The 13210-nt window shown below is 43.5% G+C and overlaps 1 protein-coding gene across 1 annotated transcript in view; it reads right to left on the reverse strand.

Moving 5' to 3' along the window:
- Positions 1 to 13210, reverse strand: part of ptch1 (patched 1) — a 46227-nt gene that overhangs the window by 22992 nt on the left and 10025 nt on the right. Inside the window, exons 2-10 of the mRNA XM_061072329.1 lie at positions 7956 to 8145; positions 7506 to 7575; positions 7299 to 7390; positions 5614 to 5812; positions 5397 to 5518; positions 2886 to 3033; positions 782 to 913; positions 470 to 625; positions 11 to 109 (exon numbers count right to left, since the gene is read on the reverse strand). Of these exons, the coding sequence (XP_060928312.1) occupies positions 11 to 109; positions 470 to 625; positions 782 to 913; positions 2886 to 3033; positions 5397 to 5518; positions 5614 to 5812; positions 7299 to 7390; positions 7506 to 7575; positions 7956 to 8145 (1208 nt within the window). The remainder of the gene's footprint in view (positions 1 to 10; positions 110 to 469; positions 626 to 781; positions 914 to 2885; positions 3034 to 5396; positions 5519 to 5613; positions 5813 to 7298; positions 7391 to 7505; positions 7576 to 7955; positions 8146 to 13210) is intronic.

Here is a 13210-nt window from a genome sequence, read left to right on the forward strand (position 1 = left end):
TTTGTTTCACCTCGAACGGGATCCTCTTGTTCTGTCCGGTCTCACTGAAGGCGTGAGCGAGGAGGAAGACGTCGTCCACTCCGACTCCCAGAGCCAAGAAGGGCAGCACCTGGAGCGCACACGCACAAACACAGACAAACTGCATGAGCACGCCGCAAAGAGTAGCTTAGTTTTGGCTTATAACACCATAAATCTTCATATTATAAAATATTCAGTTCCTGTGAATTTGTGCGTTCATGTGATGTGTCGCAGTCATCGGAAAAATGTGTTCTCGACTGGGAAAATTCATGTGAACGTTGGGAAAACAACTCGGCTGGTTTTGATTTCTACTCTCTTTTATTTGCACTTGTAAAACACTTTGAAAATTTCTATATTAATAAAAGGAATTCAGAATTATTATTTCACTGTGAATCATCAGTCGATCTTGACTCAAGCAAACACCCTGTCCAGTGGTGTGCTTGTGATTTACCTGCGTGGTTGCAGCATTGAAGGAGATGCCGAGGAGGGAGCAGAGGCCGAGGCCCGCTGCCACCGACAGAGTCACCAGCAGGACGCCCGCCAGCCCCACGGCGCCCTGAGACTTGGCACAGTCCCACCGCAGCATGGTCAGACACGCATAGGCCAGCTGAACACCAACAGCAAATGTACAATTGTTTGTTAATCAACATGTGTGCTTAAATCATGTATAAAGCACCTTCCCTCCATCTTTTATTTGATGACTTTGTTTGCATTTCTCAGATATAACAGAGATAAATAGAAGAACATTTTTCTCCATTCTCACCATCAGCAGGTATCCACTGGCCACGCGGATGACACTAATGTCAGAGAAGGACTTGAGGATATCTTCCAGAGTGGTTGAGGTGAAGGACAAGACCTTCTGAGACGAGTTTGCTGCCACACTCTGCAGCACCGCCTGGAGACGGAGACAAACAGAAACAGGGATGGAAAAAACCTTTGGAATGCAATAAAAGAACAAAGATGAACAAGTTCATTATAAATAAATAAAATGCATCCCACAAAAATGTAAATTTGTCTTGGGAGTGCCTTTACTCTCCCAAAGTGCAGCAGCAGCTCGGGTGAAAGCTCAAATTCTTGATTCCCAGTTTTAAATATTAAAGATGTTCTGATACCTGGATCTTGTCATCGGCTTCTATGACGTATTTAACAGTTGTATTTTACCAACTGGACGTGATGATTGCTGTCATTGTTGTATGGCCTATTGCTGGTGTTGTAGATGGTACAATTTCCTCCAAGTTTATGTGTTCCTTTCTTCACACAATCGTACAAAATCTTTTCAAAGTCCTGATACTTTCATGATGTGATGTTAATGAGTCAAACTATGAAGTATTACGTTATTTGTAGAAAGCTATACAACGTGGAGAGACTTTGAGAACTTTGAAAAGCGCTATATACTGTAAATGCGATGTATTATTATTATTATTTAAAATTTAAAAGATCCACATTCTGCGATTTAACACAGGCGACAGGCAGATCTTCTGATATTCCCCCTCTAACATGACACATAGCCTAAAATTACTACTTTTTCTCAAAGTATTATGTCTTTATTCTGATGATATTACAATTTTATTCTTGAAATCAAAACTTTTTTTTCTTCAACAGGGCCCTTACACTCCGCCGTACATAGCCCACCCTTGCAAACTATCTGATTTCTGGTATAGTGCGTTGAATCTGTTTGAGTTGATATGTTGTGGGAGGTTTATCTACACAGAACCACGGCCCATCTTCTCTCTCTCTCTCTCTCTCTCTCTCTCGCTATCTGGGGGCAGACAGATGGCTTCCACATTGAACTGTAGTAACTGCTCAGTGGGGAGCAAAGCTGGCTGACACACATTAGATAACACACGCTACATCACACACACACACACACACCCATGTAAGCATGTGTCAATCACAGATATGCAAGCAGATAATATTGCAGACACGCCAAATATTTCATAACACAAACACACTTTTATATTTTTTACTTCTTAACTTCTACTGCCACGGATAAAAAACACTGATATCTGAACCATCACAACTCTTTTCTATCAGCGACTCAAGGGCCCCAAGATAAATGGTGCACACACACGCATTTGTATTCACACACACATATACGCTTACACACACACACACACACACTTACACACACACTTACACACACACACACACACACACACACACACACACATACACACACACACACACACACACACACATACACACACACACACACACACACTTACACACACACTTACACACACACACACACACACACACACACACATACACACACACACTTACACACACACACACACACACACACACTTACACACACACACACACACACACACACATACACACACACACTTACACACACACACACACACACACACACACACACACACACACACACACACACACACACACACAGACACACACAAGGTCACACCATGTCGAACAGAGGTTGGGGCCCTCAAAACAAAGACCAGATGATGTCACACGTGAGCCACCAATGGGGCCACAGCTGGGAAAGCGCTTGTGTGTGAACTTTTGAGCGCGTTTGCATGTGCGTCTGTATGGGAGTACGAGAAAGAGAGAGAGAGGGGTGAGAGAGAGAGAGAGATCCAGCTCTCCGTTAATGTATTCCAGACATGCTCTCCATGTTGCTCTGTCGCTCCTCTCTTTTGAGCAGTGAGAGAGAGAGGCTTCAGCCCTTTACCACACACCAGCAGTGGTTCTAGTATCTATCAGGGGCCCGGGCTTTGGATGGGGCCTTTCCTTGTTCACCTGTATCCGGCCAGTGATTTACAGCGTTGTTGTACAGGATTTAGGGCAGACTTCTTTTCCCCCCCCTTTCCTTTCTCTTTCTTTGTCGGCCCCCTCACCTCAGAGTATCTCCGCTGCCAGGCTTCCAATATGGCTGCTGCCTTCTCCTCGTTCCAGTTGATGTGGGAAACAGCATCGTAGCCCCGAAAGTGCTCGAACATCTGCTTGGGAGTCATCAGCTGGAACATGGTCTGCAAGGCCTGGGCACTGGGAAGGCGGGAAAAGGGAGGAAAAAGAGGGAGAACAAAAAAAAAAAAAGATTATAAGATGAGGTGCAGGACAACATCAACTTTACTTGGGAGCGTCCACGAGGAACACCAAACCAACAGGGGGATGAGAGAAGCAGAGAGGAATGGAATAACACCAGAAAATGAATCTTCCACGAAGACCAGAAACTAAAAATGGAGTTTAATTTCGAAACCAGAGGTCCCAGAACAGAGAGGGCTCTAATTTAACCAAGAAGGGAAAACGAAATTCATCAAAACCACAGCATCTGGAGCCCATTGGAGAACAGTCATCATAAACAGTGGTGTGTTAAGACCACCTGCTGCTTAAGCATAATATTGTTCCATCTGATTTGAATGCTGGGCCCTGAATAAATGTGCCCTTAGCGGTGAAACGTGCTCCATTTGCCAGACACTGCACAGCAGAAATATCCACATATTAAACAGATTTAAAATTCATAATAAGGCAAAAAATAATAAGCGTTGTTGTGACTTTTCTGATTGCAGCATTAATTTTTTATATGTCAAATTCTTGTGTTATACAACCAATAATCGAAAAACTAATGCAGAGGCAATATCACATGCAAAGCGAAAAATGTCCGGAAAATGTGGTCCTGACCTTTGCTTTTAACATATGAAGAATGGAGCAGGAGATTGTCCAGTTCAGTTTTACCTGCTGCGTTTTTTTGTCTGCCCTCATCTCCAAAAATTATGGAATCTCGTTGCCTTTCTACGATTATATTTTTAATGGCGTCTTCTACATGCACTGTACATGTACTCTTTTTGATCTTGCTATATATTCGTATTTTGCCAGTTTTGCACACTGTTCCCCGCTGTGGATTTTCCTGACATTGTCCTGCTGTATTCTCACAGGGGCAAACTTTTGGCCCATTCTAAAAGGGAGCTGGTTCTAGTTGCAGCTCAAGAAAATGTTCAGCCCCTCCAGAAAAATGTTGGGCTAATGTCTGGACTTCATTGCATATCTGAAAGCAGCTTTCTTGTCTGTTATTAATAATATTAGTGATATTAGCCAGAATAAAGTGCACAGAGACGTGGAGCTTACTTTTCCCTAGTCACCTAGATTACTGACTGAAATTGAGAGCGACATAGGAATGAGCCAGATCCCATATAATAAGAATCCTATTCTGATCTGTGAGGTTCCAGATTGTGTCCCGACAAATTTTCTGACGGTCCTGGTTATTGAGTGCAGCGAGGAATTCACAGCCTCCGTGTGCAAATGAGGACGGCATTAAAGCAACGCAACTGATAAGTCATTAACTAATGACTCCGGACAGTGAGTGCAGCTGAAGAACAGGGGTTAAGTCAGTCTACCTATTTTCCAATCATCAAATTTTACGAACCACAGGAGCAGACGTTAGCTGCTCGTTCTCTTTATGAATGTAATCTCTGTAATATTGTGATAATCACGGTAATGTTGGCAGTTAGTAAACAAGATGTAGAAATTTAGTGCCAGCAGTAACAGCCCGGTGGACGGAGCCACTAAACCACACATACACACACACACACAAACACACACACACACAAACACACACACACACACGCAGGCAGGCAGGCACGCACAGACACCCTAATGACCCAACCTTGCCAGGAAAAAACACGACCACAAAACAAACAACGCACCCCACTGTACTCTGTGTGTGTGTAATTATGTGTGTGTGTGCACATGTATGTGTGTGTGTGTACCATCCAAACTGCATTTTAACATGAAAATAAATGGTCCGTCACCAAAATATTGAATAATTTGGGCAGCTTTCCTCCGTTAAAGGAAGCCTCCTATTACTTAATAACGTGTATATTTGTAAATGTACATAAAAACCATGTAAAATACATAAACTGACTGAATGAAGGTGTTCTGCAGGGAGGATATAGAGGTAACTTCACATGTAAACCTGAGTACACTACATGACCATAGGTAAACCATATAATCTTAAAGCTTTGTCTTGGTGCTTATGATGGAATTATGATCATGTACCTGAAAACACTGTATATTTAGACAACTAGGCAGGCAATAGATCACTCTGGGCATGTGTGTGTGTGTGTGTGTGTGTGTGTGTGTGTGTGTGTGTGTGTGTGTGTGTGTATGAGTGGGCACTGTCCAAGCAGAGCAGCCAAAGCTGAGCAGGAACAGCTGGAGCTCTAAGATTTCACTGGAATCTGCTAATGACTGCAAGATTTACAGCACACGGCGCACACGCATGCATGCATGTGCAGTTTTGGAGAGCATAAAAGAACAGAAAAAAACACACACACACACACCAGAATAAGCGCTGCAGCGATCGCAGCAGTGTTTATGGTGGGGAGCATGTGAGAGCGTGGGTATGTTACCTGAGCAGGGGTCCGCTGCCGTTCTTGGTGGTCCCTCCTACAATGAGTTCCTCCTGCCAGTGCATGTACTTCCTGGACAGACCATGGCAGCCGCCGTTCAGGGCCTGCGCCACATCGAACGGCTGGAGCAAGAAACGCAGCGTGCGAGAAAATACTGTCAGCAGCTGACGATGTTTTGTTTCACTTACTTACACATTAATGTTTCATATGCACCTACCTTAGTTGAGTTCTTGTTAGGCGCGGTGAGGGGGCAGTCGGGGTCAGCAGGGTTCAGACAGGGTCTATCCATGTAGCCGTGTCCAACGTCTGCCTTTTCCAACATGTCCTCAAAGGCGTCCACGGCGATATTGGTCCCTCGCAATTCCTCAAGGAAGTCTTTAGGGTCCAAGTTGGTCCACTGAAGAGGGTCTTTACCTCTGCACAGGTCAAAGTCAACAGGAGGAGAGTTTAACCATGACTCCAAGGATGTGTATTTGAACTTTTAGCTACCACTCATCCTACTGGTAACAACATTGTACTCACACAGTTACTTCAGGTATTTTTGAAGAGAAAATCAAGCTGAACGGATCAAACTATTGCTCAAGATGTCCATTTTAAACATGTATCGCTGGTTACGTAACAACTACATCATTCAGCTTATAATAGAAATGACATTTTCACACCATTTCACTACTACTTTCGATAAACTGGTTTGTTAAGTTGATGTAACTTTGATGTTTACTTTAATGCGTTTCATAGACAGTTTTATTGACAGTTTGTGTTTTTTTTTGTCGTTGTGTTGTTTGTTACCCGCTTGTTTCAGCTGATGATAGCTTTGTAAGCAGAGACAGACAGTAAGAGGACATAATGTTTTGAAGTGTTGGCTGCATTTATCAACCCACATTTACCCCCCCCCCCTGATTTTCCCTCCAGTCCGATTTCGGAGAGCAGAAAATAATCTCTTTCATGCTAGGTGACAAAAAGCAATAAACGGAGACCAATTCCCATCATGCAATATGGCACAGTGCTAAATTCCAGCCCTAAACTGGTCGTTGTCCCTCTATGCTCTCTCTGCCTCACACATTCCAATCTCTCTTTCTCTGAATCTCTCTCTCTGTGTCATTCAGACTACATTGTATGTGCTTAACCAGGCTTGGGTTATTATTCCCAGCCTCCCAACCAGAACATAGTAAAAACCTTATCTTCCATCAGAGACCAACAGGGGCAACACTCACACACACTCACACGTATATCCACATACTTTAATGACAGTTACCCGAACCGATGCATTTTAAACATCAAAATAACATGAGTGTGCAGTGATGGCGATGTCACACACACACACACACACACACACACACACACACACACACACACACACATGCAGAGGTACAGGTCTGCTGAGTATTACTGTAGCAGCAGGCCATTAGCAACAGAAGGGTCAGACAATGATGTGAGGCCCAGGGCTGGAGAGAAACTATCGCCAGCGATACGCATGCCAGCAACCACTACAATAGAGCCTTCATAGGGGACGAGTTCAGGACACACACACACACACACACACAAACTTGTTCCTCTGTGGTGTCTCTTTGGATGGGTTGAGCGTGTTTGGGCAGCCTCTACTAAAGGGGCAAAAACAAGCCTTAGAGGTCCAGCTCTGCTGCTTCTCTCAATGTGGACATACCAACACAGTTACCATATACAGTATCTTCCATAACCAGCACACGTGAGTTCAGTGTTTAAGGTCTTTTTGGCACCACACTCTCTGTGAGGAAATACCTTTTTAAAGGCATTTAATCATTAGACTTAATGCTTGAAAGAAATTGGTCAATTGAATGATATGCTGTGTTGGTATGTTGTGATGGTGCGGACATATCATAAAATAAAGGTTTTATATAGTAGAAAGGTGTTTTGCCGACTTACTGGAGATAGAGCATTCCAGAGTGGAGCTTGGCTCCCTCCCAGAAACAGTCCAAAGGGGTGATGATGAGGCAGGGATGTAGCTTTTCTATGAACTAATTGGATCAACAAAAGAGACACACATTAATGGATATGGAAAAAAAGTTTGAATACTCCAAAAAAGTTTGAATACTCCAGGGAGTAAAAATCGTGAATCGAAATGCATCTTACCAGATCCATATAAGGAATTTCCGTGACAAGATCTCCTGATTTGTAGCATAAATTTTCTAATTTCCATTGTCTGAAAAGGAGAACAAGAGATTCTGTTTAGTTTTGGTTCTGTCTACTTTAAGACAAAGAGCCCATCACACGAGAATTTCTAAAAATTTAATAAATCTGTCGTCATGAAGTTCTGAACATGCCACAACACACCTGATAGACAATATATCAAAAACAGCTTATAATATAATAGAATGGAATGAAATATAAACAATAATATAAGCTAACCAATGTGGTCTCTCTGACACAGTGTCAACAGAAACTTCTTATTAAAAGCTTCAGACATTTGCTGCACGCTTATTTGACTTTGAGATAAATCTGTGACTTTCTGACTTGAACTGTCCAGAACAGGAAAACATGAAGCTCAAATACAGATAAACAAGAATCATAAACTCATGTCACCTGCTATAAAGGTAAACATGAACTCTGCTGGCTCGCAGGGCCGACTCCAGGTGCTGCAGGAGCGCCTCCACCGTGAGGACGCTGGTTCCCTCCTCCCGTGGCGTCTGGATCATCAACTGAGGGTTAAACATGGCCTCTTCGCCGATCTTCTGCCGTGTGTACCTCAGTTCCTGGTTCACACGTCCGCCCACTGGACACAGAAAACATTTGCACATTTGAACCCTCTGTGCACATATTCAAACACAATCATATTGTATGCTGTGGATCATTTTTGGCTTTTTATATATGTTTTTTCAGAGGCGTTAACAGATTTTAACCACAATTTGTATTAACTGCAAGAGGTAATTTTAACATTTAAGTCTAGTCAAAACATTATTAAGCTATTTTCGGTTTAGTTTAACTTATTTCATATATTTAGGGATGTTAACAGAAGCCAGGGCTACACAGGCTTTCATGGTGGTCCTCAACGTTAAGACCAGATCGAGGCAGAATCATACTTTCAGAAATCCATATGACAAATACAAATGAAAAGTACCTAACCTTTCTTAATTAATTTGTATAATATATAATGAGAAAAAAAAACATTATAATACACCCACACATATCTTTCACACACTGACAGATAATCAGACACACACACACACACACACACACACACACACACAAGCAGCATCATGTGCTAAAACATCTGTGTCTCAAGACGTGATCCTCTGGATCCAAACCTAAAGACGTCTCAGCTTGGCCACAACATTATCGGACTTGTATCTGACACAAAGGCCCGTTGCTCACTGGGAGCTCGTACCAGTGCGATGCCAAACATCCCAGCCCCTCTGAATCCAGACATGTAACATCACTTCAACAAATCCACATTTCACAGAATCAGCTCAACGGTTCGACTCAAATTTGCTAACAAGTCCGCAGCTCCAGACCACATTGACTGCATGTGTGTGTAACTATGTGTGTGTGTGTGTGTGTGTGTGTGTGTGTGTGTGTGTGTGTGTGTGTGTGTGATAAAGAGAGAGAGGCTCTCTTCCAGGCTTTGCTCCCAGTATCGTGGTGGGACTAAGCCCTGTGCGTGCGCTCTAAGCTCTCAGCTAGTCTGAGCTACAAAAGCAGCCTTTCAGGCCCTTTAGCTGCCCTGCTCCACCCCAGCACAGGGAAGGCAAGTCTGGCAAAGTCTCTGTCGCTAACGCACACACAGACACACACACACACACACACACACACACACACACACACACACACACACACACACACACACACATACATACAAACTACAGTCAACATAGCATGAGCAATGCCTCAAACATTCAGACAAATTAACGACAACAAAGTGTATAAAAATCTTTTATATGCTATATAGAATTGTGTGATCTGTTTTTTCTTTTAAATGTGTGTGTCTGTGTGTGTCTGCACCCTTCTATTATGAGCGACTGCACCTTCTTCTTCTTCCTTCTTTACCAGCTCCAAAATGCCCAGCGCGATGGCTAACTGTGTGAAAAATCTGTAACATTTTATCACGCCTTAATCCAATTTAACGATTCTGTTGGATTCATGCAACAGCAGGCATAGATTGTATATTTTTCAGCCCATTGTAATGGCATTAAAGTTGAACATAAGCATGGCTGTTCTGCTGGGCCGGACCACCCAGGCAGACCAATGGAACGGCAAGGGAGGGGGGCCATGTCTCGGGGCATTAGGAAAACACACTTGATTTCTTTTTTTCTGGACCCAAACAGCATTACCATCTGATCCTGTCTGAAGGCATGTTTATAATACTCATCATTAATAGCAGGCCCGGGCTAACTGGAGCGACATGCTTTCTGCTGCCAGGCCAGATACACAGCTACATTACACCAGCACTCGCTTCAGAGAGGAGCATGCATGGAACTGATTTAGATCCGACGCACGCTGACAGTGCACTAACAAGTCGGCTCGTCTGGCGCACTCAATGCTTGGAGGCAACGCTCGCCCCGGGGCTCAATGCAATGGCAATGCCGTCGTAGAAACATGGGATCACAGGTAGAGAGAAAGAGGTGCGTCCATTTTTTCAGCACACGCGCGAGGAGATGAGGAAAGGTCTGATTGAAAAAACGCGGGAGGGCCGTGCTTGTGTTTTCTCTCCGAGTTGCGGGCTGCCACCCAAAGACCTGAAGTGTACAGCGAGCAGCCAGGAATGGGACAAGTCAAAGGAATGCACTCTCTCTCTACAGGAAACAGCACATTACGGCGTCAGGCCTGGAGAATTCCACACTTCACGAGGTTACAGCGTTTTGGGGTCAACACTCACACAGCCTCGGGGCGAAATTAACACCCCAGCTGGACCGAGAAAATATACGCGAGTGTGTGCGTGTGTGAGCGGGGCGGACTCGCGAGCATGTGCGTGAGTGTGTGTGTACACACAGCTGTGTTTCTTCAATGACACATATTCCCATATTCCTTCTCATAAGAAAACTGGCTGACCCCGGCATGTTGATATCTCGAGGTGTCCCGCTCCAACCTGCACCGCAGTCGCCCCATTCAACAGATTATTTATCTGATTCATCTCTTAGACAAAGCCGGTGTGATGATACCTGAGCTCAGGGAGGAAATTACTCCGATCAAAGGCCAAACATTTCAGAGTTTCACAAAACAAGCTGAATTTTTTGTTTTTTTGGGGCTGTGGATACTTTGGAGGTGGATTTTATGATTATTTTCTGATGCATCATAGACCAACTGAATTATCGGTTCATTGGGACAATAATCTGCAGATTATTCCAAATAGATGTTAGATGCTGTATGAAGCCCTAAACCAGTTATTTAAGTGATCGTGTAGACAGACTCTGCCTTCTATCAGTAAACTTTATAACACTTACTTTACACTTCAGAGGAGTTTAACCTTATTCAATGTTCTTTATTGATATGTATCTATGTTTCAATGCAAGCATTACCTTTTTCAATGATTGGTGGATGGTACAAGCACCGAAGACAAGTATAAGATGATGAAGAAGTACAAGAAGGAGGAGTAGAAGTATGATAGAAGATGAGTAGAAGTATTAAAAGAAGAACCAGTAGAGGAAGGAGAAGAAGGAGGAGCAGATGTAGGAATAGAAGAAGATAAAGAAGTATTTAGAAGAGGAGTAAAAGTTAAGAAGAAGAAAAAGTAGAAGAGGGTAGGAGAACAAGATGAAGGAGTTGAGGTGGAAGAAGAAAACTTTTAAGTACAAGAAGAAAGGCAGAAGCATAGGAGGGAGATGTAGAAGTAGGAGATATGGATGAAGGAGAGAAAGTATTGGAAGAAGTATAACAAGTGGAAGAGGGAGCAGAAGAAGGAGTTGAGATATAACTACAAGTCACAGAGGTATAAGAAGGAGAAGGAGTTAACAAAGATGTAGAAGTAGAAGTCGATGACAAAGACGTGGAAGAGGATGAAGAAAATGTAGAAAAAGAAGGAATAGAAGAAGTAAAAGAAGTAGAAATAGTCCAAGAAGACATTGAAGTGGGCTTGAAGGAGAAGGCCAATGTGTGTCACTGTAGTGGAGCCCTCAGTGTGGGTATTCAGCATGTTGCATAACATTAACCCCTGGTCCCCCCTATTCTCAGAGTGAGGGAGCGGGAGGCGGGGGGGGACCCAGGGAGAGAAAGTAGGTTTCTAAGGAACTGACATCACCCCCTTCCCTCCTTTCAATTCTCAACTCCCCCCTCCCCTTTATACTCTCACTTTCTCTCTTTGGTCTATTCAGCTCTCCTCTGTGATTGGCCAGATCATGATGGCAATCAGCCCGGCCTCTCTGTCAAAGCCAGCCTGCCCCCCCCCCCCCCCCCTCTCCCTTCCCCAACTCTCTCTTCCCTTTTCCATGCGGTACATAACAGCGCGGCCCCACCCCCCTCCACATCTCTTACGCCTGACGACGGAAGCATCTCGCACTTTCACGGAAAACACCAATCCACCGGTGGCCAACAACCCCTGAGTGAAAGCACACACACACAAACACACCTTGCTCGTAACGTACACACAAACACACACACACACACCTCCTGACAGAAAGAGTAAGGACAGTTTCTCTGTCGGAAAATATTTAGCACAACATATGAAATGATGAAGAGATATTAAAAAGGACTTTCCTCCGAGAATAATTTGGGTCATGTGACTTTCACCACTGATAACACAAACCTGACTTATATTTTAACATACAAGCAGTTAAAGGGAATGTTGATTTCACCTTGTGAAAGCATATGTGAATATACTGTTCAAATGTGCATGTGGCTACACAAAACCTTCACTCTGTGAGTGTGTGTGTGTGTGTGTGTGTGTGTGTGTGTGTGTGTGTGTGTGTGTGTGTGTGTGTGCGCGCAGACAAAAGGATTAGCTGGATTAGGCCCCCTCTCAGCTGGAACCCCTGTGGTGAGGAGGAAGCCCCCCAAAACCAGGTCATCGTTCTGCCACCAAAGTTTACAGCGACTGCCTGTAGCGGCCTATACGCCCCCCCCCCATACCTTAAGAAGAATGCGGAACATCTACATGAGGATATGATGTGGAGCGAGCTGAAGAGAAGGACTTTTGTTTTGCATGTGAGATACATGTATCACACATTATGGAAAAGAAATGTCAAATATACACATTATGATTTGAATGTAAAGGGACTTAATATTGGTGACTGCTGCATGTGTTCATTTTCATCATTAAGTGGTGGTGTCATCTTAATTCATCAGAAACTTGACTAGAGCTCAGTAGAGTGCAAACATCCATCAAGGCCCAACGGTCATCTTAAAGTCAATCAAGCTTCACCAATTCCCTAAATACGACCAATATTGCTATGTTATAGAAAGTGAAAAGAAATTCCTGGATCCACACCAAAATTTAGTGGGATCTTCCCTGATTCATACTGCAACCTTAATACAGGTTTTGTAGAAATCTGATAAGTTGTTTTTGTGTAATCTTGCCTACAAACAAACAAACAATCGAACAGGGGTGAAACATGTGTGTGCTGCATTATACATCTTCTCTCATTCAGTGTCAGGTACAATTTGTCTTCAGAATATAGAGAATAGTCAAATAAAAACCTTAAGACACAGCTGCTTATACTGGTACTCAATTACTATCGTACTATAGATGTGTTTTTCGGTTCTATTTCCTCAGAGGTCTTTAATTTGACTTTGCTTCATCTCTGTTGGTAACTCTGTTCATCCATTCAGGTAGAGATTACCCCACCTCGCCGTTAACACCCTTTCTTTTGTCCCTCGTCTTCTTCATTTACTTCTCAGCTGCCACCGCC

The sequence above is a fragment of the Limanda limanda genome, chromosome 5 (assembly GCF_963576545.1).
Source record: "Limanda limanda chromosome 5, fLimLim1.1, whole genome shotgun sequence".
Taxonomy (NCBI): domain Eukaryota; kingdom Metazoa; phylum Chordata; class Actinopteri; order Pleuronectiformes; family Pleuronectidae; genus Limanda; species Limanda limanda.